This window comes from Drosophila mojavensis, unplaced genomic scaffold, assembly GCF_018153725.1.
Source record: "Drosophila mojavensis isolate 15081-1352.22 unplaced genomic scaffold, ASM1815372v1 contig_81, whole genome shotgun sequence".
Classification (NCBI taxonomy): Eukaryota; Metazoa; Arthropoda; class Insecta; order Diptera; family Drosophilidae; genus Drosophila; species Drosophila mojavensis.
This window is the reverse complement of record NW_025318907.1, coordinates 456,158-480,025: the sequence shown is the minus strand read 5'-3', so window position 1 is coordinate 480,025 and position 23,868 is coordinate 456,158. Positions and strand designations below refer to the sequence as shown.

Below are 23,868 nucleotides of genomic sequence, written 5' to 3'. Positions count from 1 at the left end.
TAATTTTTACATCATTCTGTAAATAGTATAAATGTTATATTTGCATTGGTTGTAAAAAAATAAAATATTTAATAATAAAAATATTTAATAAATATTTATTTCTTTATTTGTTTATTTTTTTTATGATTGCTAAAAAATTACATTCATATCACAAAGTGAACTTTTATTTACTCAACTTTGCCACATATGATTTTATGATATATTAAATTTATTTATTATAATAAAAGTATAAATGTTATATTTGTATTGGTTGTAAAAGAAAAAAATATTTAATAATAAAAATATTTAATAAATATTTTTTTCTTTATTTATTTATTTTTGTTATGATTGCCAAAAATTACATTCATATCACAAAGTGGACTTTTATTTACTCAACTTTGCCACATATGATTTTATGAATTATTAAATTTATTTATTTATTTTTTTTTTTTTTTAATATACAAACTTTTTAAAGAGCATTTTATATTAAATTTTATTTTTATGAATTTTCAAATTTATGGCATCTTAAAATTACTAATTATTTGTATATTATCCTTTGGGTATTACAAAATATAAATATATAAATATATTTTGTGCAAGATATTTAAATAAGGTTTTTAATCTAAAATTTAGATTTCTTCATGCACACACAGCTTCCGAATAAAAATTGTTTAATTGCATGACATTTTTGGGATCTAAGGGAAATAGTAAAAGCCTCAACAGCAACAGCTGCAATAGTCAGAGAGAGAAGGAGAGAGGGAGAGAGAGAGAGAGAGAGTTTGCCATATGAAATAGTAGGTCTCTGGCCAACTAGTAAAGTGTTTTGTAATGGAATCTGAAATTATCTTTGTGTAACGACTGTTGCCAGAAGAACTCTGATTGCAGCCACTGACCACGAAGCCTCGACTTTGGCCTCGGTCTCCGGCTACATTTGTTTGCCGCTTCGCTGGCTGGCTGGCTGGCTGGCTGACTGGCTGCTTCCTGCTCCTGCACAGGACATGCTGGAATTATACGCATTTAAATTGTGCCAGTTCACTTGGGGTTTTTTTCCCATTTGCACAAAGGGAAGCTGCTGCTTCCATTTTACTTATTTATTTATTTTCTTTTTTCTGCTTCTTCTTTTTATGCATTTCCTAGAGGTAACTATCAAGAGTCAAGCGAATGCCACAATGAGTATAAGTTCTCAGTGCAGAGAGGAAAAGCAGCTATTCACCCTGCTGGACTATAAAAGGATTTTCCACAAGTAGCAAAATATTTGCAATCAAAACTTCGCATATCCAAACACACTAAACGTCCCTCGTCACGTTACAGGGTATGCAGAATGTATTGTTGAACGCCAGCCAGACATGTGATTGCTATCCGGTTTCCATGCGCCTCGAGCCAGCTCGAATACAAATGGCTAGAGTATTGGATTACCAGCAGATAGAGTGACAGAGAGAGAGAGAGCCACAGGCAGTATAAAAGAAAACATATATTTTGTAGCATGCAGACTAGACGGCCGATTATTAAACGAGATAAAAACGAGCGGCAGGTGAATAGAAACGAATGCCTAATACTCTTTAATAGAATTACAGTTCAGCTCTGTTTTCAGGAAATCCCTTTTTCGAATTGTCTGCAGCAGGCAGTCTGGACTTAATTCCAATAGAGAATCTCTGGACAAGCTTAACTCAACGTGTTTGCTTCCAAGGGGAAGCAATTTGCACACATTATTGAATTAAAAAAAGTCCATTATTAAAGAATAGCAAAAATTTAGCATCCAAATGCTCCTAAGCCGCATTAACTCAGTGTCAACACGACTTATGAAAGTGCTGAACGTCAAAGGGAGCTCTATATAAAATAATGTAAGGTTTAATCCAATAACTCTAAGGCGATTAAAACGCTTGGGTTTTGCCAAAAACATTAGATAAGATAGTTTAGTGTTATTTGTAAATATATATTTGTAAGTCCTCCTGAGTACCTCAGAAGGTTAGGCTCTATATAATATAATCTAACTGTGTTGTTAAGGTACTATACTTGCATTGTACAGATTCAGCGCTATAAATAAATATAACAAAAAAAACAAAAACAAAAATCCAATAACTATTGATTTTCGTTGATTTTTTAATGTTTTAAGATACGAAGTATGAATCTGACCCAGTGACTTATTTCGTTTGAAACCATTTTGTTTAATTTTCTTTACAAAAGTATAATACTTTTGTGCATTTTTGTTGTTGTTTTTTTTTCATTGAATAAATTGATAATTTCATTAAATTTAAGCAGCAATTTGTATTTGTATTTATTTATTTAATCTTTTTTTTTTTTTTTTTTTTTTTTTTTTTTTAGTGTAAAATGTAGTGTCCCAGTAACTTATTGCGCACACCTTAGCTCAAAGATTTTGGAAGGCTCTATCTTAATATAGGTTTTCCTTTATATACATATTAAACATTTAACTTTTGTGTAGAGCATCACTATTAATTTATTACTTCCTGTCAGACATTTGAGGCAAGACAAGGTCGATTAAAAATCCTCATACAGCAGAAAGAGAAATAGCTTTAAAAATCATATACGCAATTCATGTGCTAATTGCCGCCAGTTATGGTTGAGAAAAGTAAAGAACACCCATATGCACAGGCAATTGCATGCTGCACCAAACTAATATGCTCATTTGGTCAGCATCAACAAGTATCAAACACGAGCCAAAGACAGTTGAGACACAGCGAAGACAACTGTCGACTCTGTTGCTGCTGCTGCTGCTGCTGCTCGATTGCGTCAAATTTCGTATTGCATAGCTTCAGGGGCGCAGCGAAATTGATATGAGCAATCGAAAGAGGAAAACAGTCGAGGATGTCAACAGCAGCAGCAATACGCAGATATTATCGTAGAGCAAGCATATGTTTGACATTATAAATCCGATGAATACGATTAAGTTTTTGACAACAGCGACAGCAACAGATAAGCATACACACACATATACATACATATATGTATGTATGTATTTATAGACAAGTTGCATAAGTAAATTAGACTCTGTGAGGGCAACCAATAAAATCTTGTTAGCAATCAAAGCTAAAGCAGGCAAGAAGCAGGACTCACACGCAAAAGCCGAGGCGGAGGCGGAGGCAAGTCGGAAAACAAAAGCGCAAACAAAAAAGGAGAGAGAGAGAAAAAAAAACAACAACTTTTTGCCAAAGAGGCAGCAAGTCAACGGCTTTTAAGAAATATGTGTGCGTGTGTGTGTGAAGGAAATGCGTGCGTGTGTGAGTGTGTGCCAAACGCTGAGCGGCGATGCAGGCAACGTAAAGGAGCGCGTCTCGCATTTTGTCGGAAACGGAATGCAGACGAAGGAAGCAAGGATAATGCCCGGCATGCGTAACGCATAAGCGGCAAATTCCATTAAGTGCCAAGCGCCAACAACAACAAAAACAACAGCAACAACAACATTAACAACAGCAAACTTATGAACAGACGAACGATAAGAGGAAGACGTTGATGAACCAGCAGATACCCTGAATATGAGAGAGAGAGAGAGGGAGAGAGAAAAAGAGGGAGCAAGATAGAGAGAGAGAGAGAAAGAGGGAGCAAGATAAAGAGCAAGATAGAGAGAGAGTGTGTGTGAAGGAGGAAGAGAGAAAGAGAGAGGGAGAGACAAAGAAAGACGCAGAAATAGATAGGGAGAGAGAGAAAAGAGAGAGAGAGAGACAGAGTCAGACATAGAGTTAGAGACAAAGTCTGAAAAGCAAAGAAGAAAAGAATGAGAAAGAGAGAGAGAGAGAGAGAAATAGAGAGACAAACAGCCAAAGGGAGAGCGAGCGAGCGAGGGAGAGCGAAAGAAAGAGAGAGTAATAGAGTTTATTTTTATCAAGCAGAATCAGAAGTATATTTATATATGAATATATATAATTCTATATATTTATAGCGCGCCCTTCTCGGTCTCTCTTGATGTTAAATATTTTCTACATGATTAAAACTAAAGTCGTGCGATGCTTATTCGACTATTATATTTCTTATGCTTTTAAAGTCTTGAAAAAAAAAAAAATGCTTTTGTAGCATTTAAAAAAAAAAAAGTAATACTTTAAATCGAATTTCCAAAAAGTTTGCTTGACAAATTTTATCAGCCTTAAACAAAATATTACTAAGAGAACATACTTAGCTTCATCAATGCAGAGACAGAAATTACTTTGATGCTCGACCAAAAACTGGTCGAATTTTCACTATCAAAACTGACTTTGTATTTTCGTAGAAAATATTTCAGAATTTCATATGACAGCAACATAATTATTTATGATTTTCGGAACTAGTAATACAGCTGCTTAAATTTCAGAGTAATGATGTAATAATATATACATACAGACACAATGCATGCAGACTGCCACGCCTTCTTTTTATCTATAACAAGCATTAGCCCAATAATAATATACCCAAAATTAACGCCAAAAAACCTTTTGTTTCAGGGTATTAAAAGAACGAGAGTGAATGAGATGTGTGTCCATGTGAGTGTGTGTGTGCGTGTGTGTGGCTGTGGCAAATTAAACTGATATGAGTAGACAGAGAGAGAATGAGAGCGAGTGAGAGAGACAGAGCGTGGCCAGAGTTGCCTTCGTGTCATGGCAAATAAACATTTTTTATATGCCTTTTGATGAGGGTGCCCAAGTGTGCGTGTGCGTGTGTGAGTGATTGTCAGTGTGTGTGTGTGTGCGTAACGAAAGAAAATAAAATTTCAATTTACAAATATAACTGGGTCAGTGAAGACAGCGACTCGGATTTTGATTTCGCTGCGAGCGAAGCTGTCGCCAGATCGTTAAGCGAAACTCGAAACGGCATCTTTTCACATACATATACATATGTGCACATATACATATACATAAGGTCAACATATATGCTTTAACATGTCCATCGATTTACAGTCATGTGCGCATAATATATGCATGCCTCCTGCCCAATGGAATATTCAGTTAATGGCCACAGGAATGAAAACAATTCACGCTCTTAATGCAGCTCATTAAACTGCAACCGCTTTAAATGGAAACACTTAGCACTCGCATCGCATTCATTTGCGGACTTATAATTAATTCAGAAATCAGTGAATCGTGCTGTGCGGCACATATCGAGTGCAACTATCAAACACATTAAACATTTCATAAGCGGAAATGAGCCTTTTGATACTGTTGATAATTGTTGTAATAGTAAATTTAATCACACAAAAAATAAATACAAATAAATATGAATATAAATAAATAAAGAAAAGTATGGTTAAATAAATATAATTAATAATTCAAACTAGTTAAAATTTATTTGATACAAAACTCATTTTAAATTGTCCTTTTATAATTGTGATATTTTTATTAATATTATTTTCTATTTTATTTTATGTTTACATTGTACTTGCAACAAAAATTGTTATTATTTATACCATACCATACCAAGATCAAAATAAATAAAAATGATTTAGATTGTTTCTTTGCTAAGCTAAATTGTCCCAAAAGCAAATGTAATCTCGCAAACCCCAAGACACTGTTAACCACTGTTAAGACAATTAACTGACACTGCTTTAACAGTGGCCTCAGTCCAACATTAGTCAAGACACCAACCAACCAAAACAGCAAAAGCTTTTCTCTCTACAAGTTAACAGCGCTAAACAGCATCCACAGCAGCAGCACTGTTAGCATAACAGAAATGTTAGCCCTTAACAACGTCACAGAGGCGAAAGATAATAAAAAGGTTCAATGCACGGCAAAGGACATTTGGGCACAGGAAGAGGAAGTGTGCCATAAAACGAATGAAAAGGAATGCATTGAGCTCAAACCCAATTAGATTGCTATTGCACACTACAAGCACAAATAACACACATACACGCAAACAAACAACAGCTCGCATTGACAAAGTGCTAATTATACCCAATATCCCGTTGGACAGGCACACACACACACACACACACACACAGAGACAGAGGCAAATCGAAACCGGGACAAGAATGTGAAAGACAATTGTGGCGCACAAATGACAAGTGCCGAACAGCAAAATGCTTTGTTATTCACAAACACACACATAATAACACACTCACACACACATACGTACATAGATATACATGCAAATAGAGCGAACTCTATATGGTTGTGGCTAATTCGAGTAAAAAAAAAAACTCGAGCTTTCTCCTGGTGTCACTGGGAATTACCTCACTGGCATGTCGCCTGCCAATTTCTCTAGAATTTACTAATTAAATTGTAATACAAATATACTACAACTCGACTCGGCTTGAATTGACTCTGACTCTGAGTCTGGGCACATGTGGAACGCATTCAACTCCTGCTCTGGCCTCATTCCTTAATACAATGTGCAGCCATAGCGTCTATAGTCTGTGGCCTGTGTTCTCTACTCTTGTTCTCATAACGATTGCACGCATCTGGAAGCGTGCGAGCTCAGCTGACAATGCTCGCTCACGCTGAGTGAAGAGGGCATATTGGTGGAAGCTAATGAATCATTTGGGACTAACTTAATTTCTATATGTTGCACAACTCTTGAACATTAGCTGAGATCTTACTCTGCCCTCAAATATAAATGATTATATATAATTGATTAACAATAAAATATAAAGAAATATATATATGTGAAAATTATATATATTTACGTCTGCTAGCACATTAATTACTATTATTATTATTTACTTATTTATTGTTTTACTTATATTAATTCTATTTATCTATTTATATATTTCTTATTATTTTTTATTTTTATTTATTTATATATTTATTTTTTAAGATTTTTTAGGAAAATAAAAACTAAATTATTATATATACATACAAAAATATATATAAATTATATAAATATTAAATATTAAATATTTTAATAATATAAATATATATAAATTATATATATATTAAATATTTTAAATGAATTTCAATATTATTTATATGTGAAGTGGTCATATACCTTCCTAAGTAAGTTGTATATATATCATACTAATTAAATCTTTCCACAATAAAGACCTAACATATAAAAACCTATACAAATATTTACCCATAGATTAAATTCTATAAAACAAGCATTACACAGTCGGAGATGCCCTACCGTAAGTCCAGTATATTCCTTTTGTAGCTGGCTTTGCGGCTTTATAGCAAATAATTGCGCTCGATAATATATGGAAATATTTTAAGCAAGTAGGCGAACAGCATGTGTGTGCGAGAGACAGAGAGGGAGAGAGAGAGAGAGAGAAGTGTGCGTGAGTGAATATAAGTGGACCTATGCATATGTATTTGTGCGTGTGCATTAACGACACTTGACTGCAGCATGAACGGAAATGAGGAAAATAAATGCATTGCATTCTATTGGGCGGAAACTCTTAAATGTTAATTGATATTTTTAATACACTTACATAAAGCTCGATGTAAGCGCATAAGAGAAATACCCTGACAGTTTTCAAGTGGGTCAAAGGGATTTGTTAAAGCAGTCAACAATGGAATGAAACAAAAGCTTTAACTTACTGAAGCTATTCGATTTTTATGGAAGTTTCTTGAAGAGCAAAAGTATAAAAAAAAAGAAATTGTTTAAAATCATTAAATGTGTTTTGTAATGATAATATGGTTTTGTTATAAACGGGTTTCCATGTTACTGAATAAACGAAAGGACTTTTAGCTGGGATTTAGTAAGACATTTGTGAACAGGCCAAGAAAAAATGAAATGAAATCGTTAATAATAATGTCTGATAATAATCATATGTGGAGAGCTACTTATTGTGGCTATAAATATTTACGAAACATCACTTGTGGCGATAGTTATTTATGTCATTAATTGTCTTCAATTATTGTTTAATTTATTTTATAAATTTTAATTAATTAAATTAATTTTTAATTTATTTAAATAGTTTTTAATTTATTTTCTTCATTTTTAATTTATTTCATTATTTTTGAATTAATTTTTAATTTATTTTATTATTATTTTTTTAGTGTGTTAATTTTAATTTTATTTATTTTTCTAGAACAATCGATACAGTCAATGTTTATATTATTATTATTATTTTTTTTTTTTTTTTTATCTAAGCTCATTTTTATTATATTAAAGTCGACGAGCAAAAATTTTATTTGTTTTTTACTATTATTATTATATTTATTATATTATTATATTTATTATATATTTTAAAAAATATTAGTTTAAAAGTTAGCTCATTAATTTAATTTAATTTTAATTGTAATATATTGAATTTATTTGTGTAAATATTACAGGCACATTAAATATTTTTTAAAATTAACTACAGGGTATCTTCTAGCAAAGCTGCTTATGTTGTAACCTTCAACCACTCTTACACCACTTTTAATAGGGTAACTACAGAAAACATGAGGACTTCACCCACTCAGCTCATCCAGCTGCCGCTCTCATTTGATTACTTTAATTCATTGTATTGCTGCTGGCAGAGCTCAGCTGCAGTCGTCATCTGAGCATATTTATGTTGCGTGTGCCACAGCCCGCTCGGGTCGCCCACGGGCCGTAGTAAATAAAAATGCGCTGATATAAAAATATTATTGCAACTGGCACTTCAACTGAGCTCGCTCATATTTGATTTTCAATTTACTCACGTGCTGTGTGCATTTAATAAAAGCTCAACGGTAAAGCATGGGGCAAGTGCCTGAGATGAGAGGGGAACGACTGGCAGATACCTCGCAGGGGAACGAGATGAGACTGGACTGGAGACTAGAGTTGATTTGAGCAGACAAATGGGTCTAGATGGAACAGAACAGAAAGAGCGTGAATGAAACATGGTGAGACAGGATGAGCGTGAGATGAGACTATGATAAGCCTAGCTTGGACTAGATGGATAAGAGTGAGATGAGAGTAGACTAGTAGAGGTAGAAGTAGAGACTAAACTAAACTCGAGATGAGATGAAATGAGAATAGAATGGATCAGATGAGACCAAATGAAGATGAAACGAGATGATATAAAATGAGAAGAGAATAGGCTAGGTAGAACTATTAAAAAATAAATAAATAAATAAATAAGCTACTTCAGCATATCCTATTTATCTATTTCATATATTTACAGGGTATATATAAAAAAAGTATTTTCTTTTTTATATTTTTATGTCAACTTTCAGCGCGTTGAAGCATGATTGCAATATATGTGAGCTTTAACGCGCCGCAAGCAAATTGAAACATTTGTGGTGACCCAATAAAAAAAAAAAATAATAATAAAAAAAAAGTAAAATAAAAAAAATTATGCAGATTCAAATCGCATTCAGAGCTGGTCAACTGTGGAACCATGAAATGTATACGCCCCGTTAGCCACGTTAGCTAAAAGCATGCGCGCTTCTAATTAGATTGATTGGAAAAACTATACTGTATTTCTCTATCTCCCTCTCACTCTCTCCCTCTCTCTCTCTCTCTCTTTCATCAACTTGCAGCATATTCGACTCATTATTTAAATTAACTTTTCGCAATTCGCAAAAGTTTGTTGAAATTAAAAACAAATGCTGCAGTTGGAGCAGCAGCGATACTGAATAATGTTGAATGAACGCGAATGCAAATATGAATGTGAATATGTTCATTCGTCAGACAGACAGCAAATTCAATGCCAACTGCCAACAAATCTGCCAGAGAGTAATAAATTTGGTTTTGATTAGCCAAACAAATCTATCAGAGCGCGGCAAATGCGCAAATCTCTGTGAATTTTCGATATTTTCCAATTTGAATTTTGATTCATGGCAAATACGGCGAAATAAAATGGCAATCAAATGAGCGTTTGCATTATTTGCTTAGTTATTGCTCAGTATTAGAACTATTTTTATTACTTATTCATTTATGTATATTTTTCCCTTTTTCCATTTCAGCTGTTGAGCCGTTTAATGTGTAAAGAATTTCCCACGATGTGTTTAATATTGAAGCAATATCCATTTCCCATTTCCCATTTGCCTTTGTCTATGGAATGTGAAGCATTTGAATGAGTGTATGAAACTATGAAGAAGTTTACGATATAATTCACAATATTTTTAATCTGCTTATATCTTGCGTATTCTATGTGGCCAAGAGATCAGGAAAAACATTTCCTTTTTTTTTTTTTTGGCAGTTATTTTGCATTTCTGCTTAATTTTATCCACATCTCCACGTAAGTGTTAAAGAGAAATTGTTGAACAGAAGAATGCAAATAAATGGAATTCAACATAATAATATAAAAATATATTTTCCAGTAATTATATATGTATAAAATATAAATTTCGCAAAAGTAGTGTAAAGAGTTTTCTGATTGATGAAATGCTTTATTTCATTTATTTATTTTTGTACAATATTTCCCTTGAAAATGTTTATCAATTAAATAAAGCTGAACTACTTTAATAACTTGGCCAATTTCCATAATAAACGTCTGACTATATATATGTTACACAATATCTTTAAATTGCATATTTTATGGATTAATTGAGAGAATTGTTTTTATATATTTTTAAGAATTTATTTAATTTTTATGTTTTTGTGCGAAACTATGTAATAGGCCGAGTTAGGCATAAGAGATTCCAATGTATACCTATTCTATCGTATATTCTTTAGCCAGTATTTTGTGATTTTTCGAAAGCTCATGTATTTCAGGTTAAAAATTCTAGAAATAATAAATTTTGTATATAAACTCTCATAATACTAGTGCCTAGCTATCATATATATGTACTAATTTAATATTATTAATATTGGTTTTAATTTTTTATTTATTTATTTTAAATATTTATTTATTTTTATTATTATTATTATTATTATTATTATTATTATTATTATTATTATTATTATTATTATTATTATTATTATTATTATTTTTTTTTTTTTTTTGAGGGCATTGTAATCTAATGAAACTCTTAAGAATAATATTATTGCAATCATACTAAATTTTCATTAAATGATAATTATGTTGAAAGCTAGGGATAGAGCTACAATAAAATTTTATTCTATCATGTCTCAGAAAACAAAAAAATAAAAATAAAAATAAAAATAAAATAAAATAAAATAAGTAAAATAGATACAAATTTACACTTTATATAATTTATAATTTATTTAATTATACTTTATATGAATATTTTGGGTTTAGTTTTGAAATAAAAATATATATATCAATAATAATTATATGAAATTTATATTATATAAATTAAGTATCTTCTCTTTTTTAATGGCAAATAAATGACACGCTCTATTACATATATATTACATATATATAAATATATTTATAAATGTAATAAGTTTTTAAGCTTGCCCGTTCATCTCTCTCTTGAGGTACTTAAAGTCAACTGTTTTGACAGTCTTTGCCCAGCCAGTGCTGCAGTTGATTTAGCTGTTATATAATTCCGCACTTGAAATTTGCACAGCAAGCGGTTTTAATAACATTGCTAGATTGCCAAAGAGCAGGTGAAAACTCTGCAATTCTTTTTTGGGGGAGGGGGGGCCAGGGAATTGGGCACGTGTCGGTGCATGCTAATTAGGTGCAAGCGAACAAATGGCAACAGCCAGAGCACAAATTGCAATTTTAATTCGCTTTTGTGCCAGCTTGAAATGAACAAAATTGCACGAAAAACAGAAAACCCTAACAAACGATCTGTGAATGGGCCGCACGACTCATAAATATTCCAAATTATGTTGCAGTTGCAACTGGGGCACTGAAGTGAACTATAGTAGACGGCACTTACCCTTTATGAAATCGACGGCCATTTCCAGGCCGTAGGTGTCCTTGTCGCAGTCGTCCAGCAGGTGGGCGCCCAGCGTCACATTCGGCAGCAATTGCTGCTGGTTCACCTGATCCAAGGTGTAGAGCATGGCCTCCAATGCCTGAATGCCGCCCTGCGGCATGATCGGGCCGCAGGTGATGCTGTCCTCGCGCGAATGCACCATCATCAGGCCGCCTAGAATCACATCGCCCTCCAGCACAGCGGCATGCTTCACGGGCCAGCCAGCGGCAGCAGTTGTTGCTCCCGTTCCCGTTCCCGTTGCTGTTGTTGCCTGAGCATTGCTCAGCCAGGCTGTTGTCAGTGAATCGTCCAGCGGTTGCGCCATGTTCGCGTTGCCCAACAGGCGCAGCGTGGGCAATGTTTTACTATCAATTGTTGGAGTTGTTGCTGATGTTGTATTGTTGTATTGCTGCTGTGTTGTTGCTGTTGCTGCTTCTGTTGTTGTTGCTTCTACTGTTGTTGTTGCTTCTACTGTTGTTGCTGCTGTTGGTGTTGCTGTTGTTGTTGCTGCTGTTGCTGTTATTGTTGGCATTGCTGTTTGCCAATTAGTTTTATTGTAGTTTTTTATGGCTGGCCATGCTTTCAGCAATGTTGCCGTTGTTTCTGTCGTTGCCTCCCTCAGCTGCATATTTAAGTTTACATTTGTATTGTTGTCCACAGCTGTCGCCATTGCTGGCATTGTTGTTGTTGCTGCTGTTGTTGCTGCTGCTGTTGCTGCTGCTGTTGCTTTTGCTGTTGCCGTAGCTGTGGGCGCAATGCGTTTAGCTTTTATTGGTATTGCGGCGTATGTCATACCATCTATATGAATTGCCTCAGTTGCTGCTGTTGCCAATGGATTCAATATTGCTGCTGCTGGTGTTGCTCCTGCTGCTGCTGTTGCTGCTGCTGTTGCTTCTGCTGTTGCTATTGCTGGCTTCAGTTTGTTGGCAGCTACATCAGCTGTCGTCAGCACTTGACCCTTTTGGGTTTTTATGGCGTCTGCTGTTGTTGTCGCTGCATTCAAATTGCTGCCGGAAGCGATTGCTGCCCACGCAGAGCTTTGACTTGTAGCTGCCGCTGGCTTTGCAGTGCCAGCATTCACACTTGGCAGCAGCAATAATTGCTCGCCGGCACTGCTGTTGCTCGATTGTTGTTGCTGTTGCGCCTGACAGCGCCAGCAGCAGGCCAGCAGCAGCAGCAGCAGCACCTGCATCAGCACACCTCTTGCCACTCTGAACAACATGTCGGCTGTTCTGCTCACTCTCACTCTCGCTCCGTCTCTCTCTTTCTCTCGCACTTTCTTGCTGTGTGTGTGTGAGTGCTCAATGTGACGGCATTGGCAACCGGAAAAATAAAAAAAAACAGGAGAGTGTGAAATGTGACCAAAAATTTCTTTTCGTCGAGCTGCTAAATAAATTGCAATTAATTTCAACAAACAACAGCTTAAAATTGCTGTTGGGCAACGACTTTTAATTAAGTTGCCTTTGCCAGCTGAAATTGATGTGTCCGCTAATTCCGCACGATGTTGCTGTGGTTGTTCCTGTTGTTGTCGTTGCTGTTGCTGTTGTTGTTGTTGCTTCTCTTGTGGGCAAGCATTTTAAGGCATCTCAAATTTGTTGTCGCTCCGGTCGCATGCTGTTGTTGTTGTTGTTGTTGCCGCTGTTACTGCAAATAAAACGCAAAACTCGTTGAGTAAGGCAGCAAATGGCAGGAAAAGAATGAAAATAAAATAAAAAATACTAAAAAAAGGAGACGCACAAATAAATAAGCATTTTTAAGTGAAACTGAATTATAAATGTTGTGCACTTAAGCAAATTTAATGAACAGTAAAAAAGCACATCAAAATGAGCCAAACATTTGTTTATTTCCCATTTCACACTTTGTTGCGTGCTAGAAATGTTTACAGCCAAACTAAAGTCCGGCCTGAGACTGAGACTCTGCCTCAGCCTCAGTCCTCATTGCCTACACTCAAACGAACCTGAGCACGTAGTGGATGCTGCTCAGCGTGGCTCAGCCCTATGAAGAGTAAATGTGCCCGGAATTAAAGCTACAAATTTTGAGCATAAAGCTACCTTGAATGACAGACTATAAAAACATTATGGTAGCTCGTAGTTAACAAGAAAAAATTGTTAAAACTGTTTCCCTTTTTTGCAGCAATCCAAATTTTAACGAACTGCATTTTTTACAATTGCCTTCATAAAACAAAATATATATACGAAATTTTTTTTATGAATAAAAAAAAAATATATATATATAACTATACATCAAATAAGTAAACAAAAATTAAGTTATATAACAAAAACAAAAAATTATTAATAAATAATATGAATTAAAAATAATTATGTTAAATTATAATTTATGAAATTTATTGCATATTATAAATGATAAAAATCAACAATGAATTTCCTTGAAGACCATTATTTTAAAATTTAATAAACTTTATGAAATATAAAAATTTATAATAAAGTTCGTTAGTACATTTTTTTTATTTTATGCATATAAATCTATATAAATTTATATAATTTATAGTATATTTATGAATTCATTTATATTTTAATAAAATCGGTTTTAGTTTTGCATTTACTTAAAAAAAAAAAAAAAAAAAAAAAAAAAACAATAAAAACAAAAAACAAAAAAATTTAAATTTATTATAAATTAATATTTTATTTTTTAATACAAGATTAAATATATTATTATTGTATATTAAATTTTTATACAGGCATTTTGAATAGTTTTGTACAAATATATTTACAGTATATATTTTTTTATATAATAATAATTTAGGAAAGAAATATTTTGAAATTTTCAGTATATACATGAATACATACAACTTTTAAGAAATTGCACAGCATAGCAAAATCAAATATACAAAAAAAAAATGGAGACTTAGTTAAACTCACAATTTATAGCTAGAAAACATCGTTATTATTTAAGAAATACTTAAATACTGTCAATAAACTTTTGGGAAACTGTCAATAAACAATGCCCAAAGTTAACGATAACTGCAATATAAAATAGGATTCCATAAATTTGTCATATTTTCTTAAGAGACGTCTCATAGTCAGTCGAGTGTTGACAGGGCTCATAGCAATGCTGACACATAATGTGGATAATGTGGATACACATACGTAAAAAGAGTGCTGAGTGGACAGGATGCTCGTTTTCAAATGGAGCTGCCTTAGGCAAATGCGGACATCCCCTTTAGGCACTAATATGAAATGGCAGAGGTCTCTAATAAACCAGCAAATGCGGGACCCCAACTATCGGGCCGGAAATGTCAGCAGGAAGAGCCACAGCAACAGGATGACAGGACAACCTTTGCCTAGTTAAGTGAATCAATGCCAATAATAGATGGAAAGCCTGTCGCTATGTGTCACCTGATATTGGCCAGGTGACATAATCGCGACGGAAGTCCAATTACAAGCCAATTAAAACACGATATGCTCATTATGCTGGCTAAATAATTAAGAGAGTGCGCAGCGGCTTAGTTTCGCATTCAAGGCCTTGTCGCGTTCCCCATTTAATTAACTTCCCATAAAGGCTAATTGCTGTTCGATGGGAGTTTTGGAAGACATTAACATCGCATAAAGATAAAAGGTGTTCGCTGGCCTTCGAAATTTACTGTTATTAGTGCGTAAAAGCGTAAAACTTTCGCACTCTGCATTCAGCGATACGCGCAGTGGCATAAAGTGTAGCCTACTTTTAAGGGTCGTCTTAAAAATGCCAGCGATTAACAGGCCATATCGGGCGGTGGCACGCCCCTGGCCTATGGCCCTTTGGCCCCTGAGCCGTAGGGGAATTGCCCACATATTTTTGGCACACAATATAAAAATACCATTGGCGCATATTTTTGGCTGGGCTCTGACATAATCTTTAATACAACCACCCAGCCAGCCACCCAGCCACCCAGCCACCCACCGGCCGACTGCCCGCCTGCCTTACTGACTCACTGTGCTCTTATCTGGAATACCTGACATGCCTGTGCTGCTGCTCTTTTGCCCCAGCCTCGCCAGCCAGCGGAAGTATTTTTGTTTACTCTGCACCCGAGCGAAAATAGCGACGGACTGCGCCTCCCCCTCCCCCCGTGCCATCTTCCATACATATATTCCGTGTACTAATACTCTCTTTATTGAAACGATATGGGCAAGGTCGTATACGTGTAGGCGTCGACTGGCGTGTGCGTCTACAAATCGCCGAGACGTGAGAATAAATTCCATTTTCTGCACGTGTGTGAGTGTGTGTGTGTGTGTGTGTGTGTGTGAACTAATGAAATATGTTGCCTTCAAATGGCAACTAATGAAACGCAGTGGCCATCGGCCCAATTCCTCATTCATCCATGTAATTTTAATTAAACTTGACAATTTTCCTACTACTGTTGGCTCTGTCAGCCGCAAGTCAAACAATTGACAGCTGTTGGCCATTGTGCCATGGCGACCAGAAACCACATTCGTCTGCCACACAAATGCATATACATATATGTATATGATATGCGATACAATGTACCATATGCACGATGATCCACACTGATTGTAGCCGGAGGCTCTGTTGTCTGTCAATCAGCCGTAAATGTCTGCAGCAACAGCAGCAGCAGCAGCAGCATAGCAAAGCAGAGCAAAGCAAGCTTCTGATAATATGATGCATGGCATAATAATGAACACGCGAGATGTGCGCGTGGCATCCGCTTCCCTATTAACCCATTGCACTGTCAAAGCAAACACTGAGCTACAAAATCGTTGAAGTGGGACGATAAAATAGTGTAGTTTCATGTATAAAAATTATATAAAAAAATATAATTTTTGTCGTTAATAAAAAATAGTCTTGTGCATTAATATAAAATTAACTAAAAATAAAAAAATAAAAATAAAAATTAAATGAACAACAAAATGATGTATAAAAAAAAAATATAAAACATATTAATATTAATATTCAATTTAAAAATTTTTGGTTGACAATATAAAAAAAAATAAAAAAATTAAATAAAAAATATAATAATGTATAAAAAATATTTATTGATTCTATAATTTTTGATTGACATTTATAGTTATTGTTGTGAATTAATAAAATAATAAAAAAAAAATATATATAAATAATATATAATAATATAATATATATATAAATAATATAATAATTAAGATTAAATAATATAAAATAATAAATATCTAATTTTTACCAAATATATTTTTTTACATTGATTAGCCACACAATTCCCATAATTAAATCAAATAGCAATATACATTACTATTATCATTATTATAAATATTTCTCACATAAACATAACATATATTTTCCTGTAGGCCAGTGTAAGCCGAAAAGTTTTTGCCAGCTCAATAAATGGAAATTCAAAAGTTTTGTCTGGCTTCATGCCAATTAGCATAAGCGAGAATTGATTTGTAGAAATTTACACAATTGAGTGAAATGTTTGTCGTGTTCACATATTTGCCATGCGATTAGCAAAAATCAATTAAAAATCTATGAATAAATGTTTAAATTAGCAAAGCTTTGAAGTACTTGTTATATAAATACCAATTAGTGCAGTCAGCAGAAGCCAACAAGCTTAACATGGCATAAAGTAAAGCCCTTTCAGCTCTTAACGGTCCCCATTGATGCAGCAATTACAGCAGCTAATGGCCAAAACGAGATGCAGTTTATATTAAAAGTATTCTGTTTTATTTTTTTACTTTTCTTTTCTTTTCTTTTCTTTTATTGATTTTAAGGCTGCTGGAAAATGTTTGAGATGTATATATATGAAAAGTGCGGACGTCGAACTTATAATTTGGTGTAGCGAATGGGTATGTGCACGCAGACACATTCAGGTAATGGAGTCGTAACAGTTTGGCCATGTTTTTTTATGCGAAAATTAAGCAGAAAGTTCAGTTAGCTGTCGAGCGAGAAAGGACTGGAACAGTGAAAAGGCTGCAGCAAATGCAAAATTAATGCGCCCGCTCCATTAAAGGCAGCCGCGTGGCATAAAACAGCCGCGCCACAGACATCATCATAACGGCCACAGGCCACGGGCCACGGGCCACGGCTCGAGCGAGCTCATTTAGCCGTTGCCTCAATTATTGAAATATTATTTATAAGCTCAACCCAAAGCAGTTACCTTTTCGCACGACGGCAAAAGGTGGAGGAATCGGGAATGACGATGATGATGTGCGAGAGGCTGGAGGCGGGAGGTCAGATGGACCTCGGTCAGCTCGCATGACGTATACGCCGCGTAATGTGTGGCACGTGACCTGGGAATAGAGCGGTCAAAAGGGTCGCTCTCCTCAGAGCATTGACCACTTAATGCATGATTATCTCTAATGAATATGCAATGCGCATAAAAACAGTTTTCACCCGCAGGCCTTTGCCTCTTTTTCTCCACCCCCTTTATCGCTGCTCTATCTGTGGCCGCTCGCTGCGGCTGAAAGTAATAAAATTCATATAAAATATTTCTGTAGTGCGGTAATTTGTCATTTTCAAATTGTCGGAGGCGGCGCCGGCGACGGTGAGATGAGCGGCGCCTGTGAGAGGCGTCAAATGCTTTATATCTACATATAAATAAGCACATAAATCAGTGACTAAATGCTGTTGACACGCAGCGCGGGGCTCAATGCGAAATGCTTGTAAAATTATAATTAAAAAAAATTAATTTTAATTTATGATAAATGAGTTAAAGCGACGCCTAGGCTACAGTTTTGTTTTAATGAATATTAAAGCATTTTCGCACTGCGGTTTGAAGAGTAGTGAAAGAGGATAAAGTTATATAACTTTTATATTTTGTTAATATAAAAATTATTTGAGTGAATATTATAGATTTTTGCTTATTTTATTTTACCGCTTATTAAAAATTGTGTATGTGAAATTACATAATTGATTTATGGTTTATGAATCTCTTAGTAGTGGCAGCTCTGACCTTCTGTAAAGTCCTTATATAAATTTATTTATCAACTAAGCGTATTGCAGTTAGATAACAAACAAGACAAGTTCAATAGCTTTGCTTCTAAGAAAAGTACAATTAAATGCTAGCTCAGAGCTTTTCCCAAGTTGAGAGTCAGGAATAAGTTTAGGCTCTCAACATGTAATTTCTTCTCAATTAAAAATTTATTGGACTTTTTTTTTATCCACTATTCCTTCCTTGAGATCCAATATATAGTATTAAAACATATTCTACGAAATGAAATATTATTTATCTGCCATCTTTAAAATTGATAAAAAAAAAAGAAAAAAAATTTATATGTATTATTTATTATATATGTATATAATATACAATAAATTACTTAAATACTTGAATTATTGTGGACAGACCACAATTATCGTCGAATTGCTATCGAATTTTGGACTCGGGCAAACTTTAAGCAAACATTTCTCTTGCTTGCGTTTTTTTCCATTTAATTTCATTTGTTATCAGTTTTATTGTTTCTTCAATTAAAAAGTTTTCATATTTATCTTATTTGCTTCCGCTGTGGGTCGGCCACTCGCTGTTGCGAATTTAAGGCACAGTTTTAAAGCAAATTTGGGCAACTTCCGCTGTCAGAATGGCGACACAACATGCAAAAAAAGAGAGAGAAAAAAAATGGAAAAGTTGTGCGAAAAGTTTTAATTAGCAGCGGCCAATAGGGAGTAGCGGCAGCGGCAACAGGAAAGTGAAAATCCCCGAGGAAATGGTGCCAAAAAGCAGCATTAGCCGCGCATTGGGTGAGGAAACACCTGCTTCAGAGCTCAACTCAATTTTCAATGCGTAAAAATAATGAAAATGTCGGCAACACAGCTGAGAGAGTGAGAGGGAGAGAGAGAGAGAGAGAGAGCGAGAGCTTGAACTGTAGTTGAAGTGTTGCAAAAGTTGCGAAGCGTCAAAAGTTTTCACTAGTTGCGGATTGCGTTGGCAGCTGCGCGACGCATTAGGCGGTTGCTTATTTGAATTTGAGAGATCAATTTCGGCTGCCAGTGTCAGCAAAGAGTCTGGAGAGCCATTGCCACTGCCTTGCTATGCAAATAATTGAGACCCGAGCTAAATTAATTTTAATTTTATAGACCAATTTGAAGCAAACCGTGCACGCTTATTGAAATGTTAAGTAAGTAAGTTTTAATTTGCCCAAAGTTTTCTAAACCGAGCAGCAGCTTTACATATGCTTGTGGTAAATTGTTTTTCTAGGAATAGCAAAGTTATTTTGGCAAAATTCTATGTACCTTTCAAGGTTTGGAAGAGCGAATTCGTTGTTATTATGTTTTACCTTAATTTTGAGGCATTGCCAAGTTTGTAAATTTCATAATGGCTTTCTGGGAACTAACTCCTTGATAGACTGCATAAGTTGCCTATAAAAGGAGCTCAAGTAAATGTTTGATAACTCAATCACCTTTTCAATGAACTCACTCAAGCATATGCATGTCGAATAGACTCTGTTTAACGTATGTATTATCAGTGAATACATGCAGTTCTCACTTTTTCATTGTGTCAGCTCGACAATATTTAAGATATTTAAGACAAGTTCTAGCAAAAGTAAACTTGAATTCTTAAATTCTAATACATTCAACTGCCACACACAGAGCCCATAGTCGACGGCCTATGCATCGATACCTGTGATTTACTCACTCCTCTTGCTTCCCCGACACACACACACACTCACACACACACACATAGATGACATACGCATTATATCAAGCGCTGACAGTGTATAGGAGGATATATCGTGTGCCGCTTCAAGCCATAAACTGCCAAATACTGACACTGGCGGCATTCCGTTGGCTGGCTGCCCGATGTCTGCTGCCTTCGGTTCGCTGTGTAGTAAACAAATTAATCCAATTTTCGGAAAGCTGCGCCTTGGTCTGGGCCGGGGACTGCAAACTGGAACTGAGACCCAAAGGAAACTGGCCTCGGGCATAAATTAAGTAATTAAGTGCGTGGGCCGACGCATTTGCCTAGATGTTCACTTTGTTAATTGATGCTGCGTCAAAGCGTTTATTTAGTGCTTAAGTGCGCATATTTTGCTAATTAAATTGTTGTTGTTCAGCTTCGCATTATATTTTTGTTTGTTTTTCAATGTATGAAATGTGTAACAGTCCATTCCGCATGATTGATTTGTTTGTAAACAACAAATGTGTCGCAAAAGTTGGCAAACAAGTTTAAATACATTAAGAGTTTTATTCATTCAATTTTTTTCCTTAAGATGAAAGGGAAGCCAAAGCAAAGTGGCAGATGAAAGAATGTTCAAGAATTTCTCGCGGCAGGCAAGGAAATTTAATCAAAATTAATCGCATTACATAAATGGATTTTAAAGAATATGTTAAAGCACTCGACGATCCTGAGACTCTTTCCATAATCATTTCTTGTTTAATAAATTATTTGTTCAGAAAACCGACTAGACTAACTGAAAGTCTTTCAATAATTTTCATTTCATGATAAATTAAATAAGAATTTACAAAATATTGTTGATATTGATTTTAAATATTTAATAATTATAGAAAATTTAATTACATTTATTTTCATTTAATATTTAACTTTGTTTAAAATCAGTGAAGGCATTTATTATTATTCATTTATTTTCAATACAATAAAAAATATATATAAAATTAAAATATATAACTAAAAATTTGATTAAAAAAAAAAAAAAAAATATTTAATTCACCAAAATTAAAAATATATATTTTTTAAACATATTTATTACTGTTAAAAAAAATATAAATAAATAATGTTGAAAAGATTAACAGAAGTTATTTAAAATGAAATACTATATTTTTGTTTACATTTTTATTATATATAGAGTTAATTTCAATTTCTCAAATAATTACCAAGACTTGAATTCGTGAAAATTAATTATGCAACGTGGGCTGTTCAAACGCCTTTCGTCTGTAATTTGAAAACAGTTCCCGGACGAAGGCACAAACGAAAATTTACGCATTTGCCAAGTTGACATGTGTGCGCACATGTGATATGATTGCTTTTTGCTCAGACACGAACTCAAATGAAATTTCGAATTTCAAACACTTTTCAGCGAACGTCGACTTTGTGAAGAGCACGCCGAACTCATTACGGAAATTACTCAACACAGAGCAGGAGTCGGTCGGACGGTGGAAGGTAAACGCTTTCTGCAAGAGTCGGGAGGCTCCATGCAAATGATAGGCCCATTGAAGTGAGCCTCAATGTCGGAGCTAAGTAAATAAACAAACGTTCCCCCATCAGCAGGCGACAAGCAGCGAGGGTCACGCCCACCAATTAGTGCCACGACAAAGACGCCAAAGGACGACGCGCCAGAAGCATATGGGCAATATTTGTGGAAGATGCTGCCACAGTTAACGAGCTCCGCCTGCAAGCAGGAGACAACGAGCAGCGACTCCCAGAATGCCAGCGACTGACTGATGGCTGGGCAAGTGGAAGCCACCGATGCGGCACAGTGGCCGAAATTTATTAAATTTTACTAAACTAGATAAATTCTTGATAAGCTTGATTAATATTTGATATTGTTTTGTAGGCAGTTGAGAGAGGCAATTGAGGGAAGTCGACTAGGGAATACGCTTGTGGGGAGTAAAAAAATATTTGTATATATATAAAGCATAGAAAGTATTATTCAATATACATACTAAAATAGTAAATATTCATACATGTAAATATTAAAACAAAAATATTTGGTTATGTAAATAAAAAATTAATAAAAATGTAAATAATAAAATTAAAAAATAAATTTCTGGTAACCAAAAAAAAAAAAAAATCTTAAATATTTTATTATGTAACTAAATATAATTTTAAAATATACTCTTCTTCTTCAAAAAATAAAAAATAAATAAATAAATAAATAAAATAAAAAATAATAATATTAATAATAATTAACTAAAATAAAAATTATGAAATATACTGAATATGTAAACAAAAATATTTGGCTATGAATATAAAAATAAACAAAAATTTAAAAAAATTTAAACAAAAATAAAAATAAAAATTTATGGTAACAAAAAAAAAAATCTTAAATATTTTATTATGTAATTAAATATAATTTAAAAAAATAAATAAATTTTTATGCAAAAAATAAAAATATAAAATAATATAATAAAATAAAAAATAAATAAAAATAATAATAATAATAATAAATAACTACAATAAAAATTATGAAATTTACTGAATATGTACAAATTAAAAATAATGAAATATACTATATAAAAGTATACAATAATACAAATTATAAAAAATATTTTTATATATTTTAGCAAATATATTGCTAACAAGATTTATATATCATAAGAATTGCGGCAGCTCAAGGATATTGCATATCACCTATATCTACCTCAAAGCATTCCACACTTTCACTTCCAACTTTCATTCACAAGCTAAGTTTCTGCTCTACATTTCTCTGCCCCACCCCACTGTACTGCCGTGGCCTCCGCTGCAATGGCATTTATATGACAGGCGAGGTAAGTTATGCTCGATTGGAATCACTGTCGCATGCCACAAGAGGCAGTCAACAGCGAAATCGCTCTGCACTCTTCGTGCTCTGTGCGTTATCAATTTTTAATTTACAAAGACTCTGTCAAGGACTTGCACTCGCCTGCTCTCGACTGTCTCCTGCCGGCTGTCTGCTGAGCAGCTCAAATTGTGGCCTGTTTCACTAACACTACTGAGAGAGAGAGAGGGAGAATTTGAGTCCTGTTTGTTGTTTGTTTGTTTGTTCGCACTTATCGATTCGGTCTCGGCGCTGCTCAAGCGAACATGCTAAAGTAGATTGGCGCTGATAATATTGAAATGATATACACGGCACATTAAATGGATTATTTAATGTTGTCACTCTTCCGTATGCCTGGCAAATGGTGCGTACAGCTGATAGCTGTAACATGGCCAAGTCCCCTTCACCCCCTCGCGTGCTGCCACGCATCTGCTGTTCTGGATTTTGTATTAAAGCCGCAGCCATACTCTGGATTACACACGGGGGAATCGTTCTTATTTTTATTTGTCTTGTGTTTTTTTCTCCCTCTGCCTCTCCCTCTCACTCTCTTCTTTTGTTGTTGTTGCTGTTGACGGGTTTGTCGTCGGCATTTGCTGTTTGGTTTGGCTTCAGGGCTTCAAATGAAGGCTAAAGTTGATTGTGCTTGAAATTGGGCCGCTCGTATGGCATGTGCGTGCCAGTTGCTGTAATTGCTGATATGCTCTTTACTCAGCCAAAGACAGAGACAGTGTGAGACAGAGTGAGAGAGAGAGAGCAGCAGGCAGCTAACAGACACAGCCACAGCCACAGCCTGTTACATGGCTTGTAATAATAAATTAGGAAGCAAAGTTTGCGAA

General features: G+C 34.5%; 1 protein-coding gene across 2 annotated transcripts in view; it reads right to left on the bottom strand.

Annotated features, from left to right (window-relative positions):
* Positions 1-12,091, bottom strand: part of LOC6580335 (metabotropic glutamate receptor 2) — an 89,124-nt gene extending 77,033 nt beyond the window's left edge. For both annotated transcript variants that reach the window (XM_002006146.4, XM_044011187.1), the window contains exon 1: positions 11,604-12,091. In XM_002006146.4, coding sequence (XP_002006182.2) covers positions 11,604-11,967 — 364 coding nt within the window. In that variant the 5' untranslated portion in view covers positions 11,968-12,091. The remainder of the gene's footprint in view (positions 1-11,603) is intronic.
* Between the last annotated feature and the right edge of the window lie 11,777 nt (positions 12,092-23,868).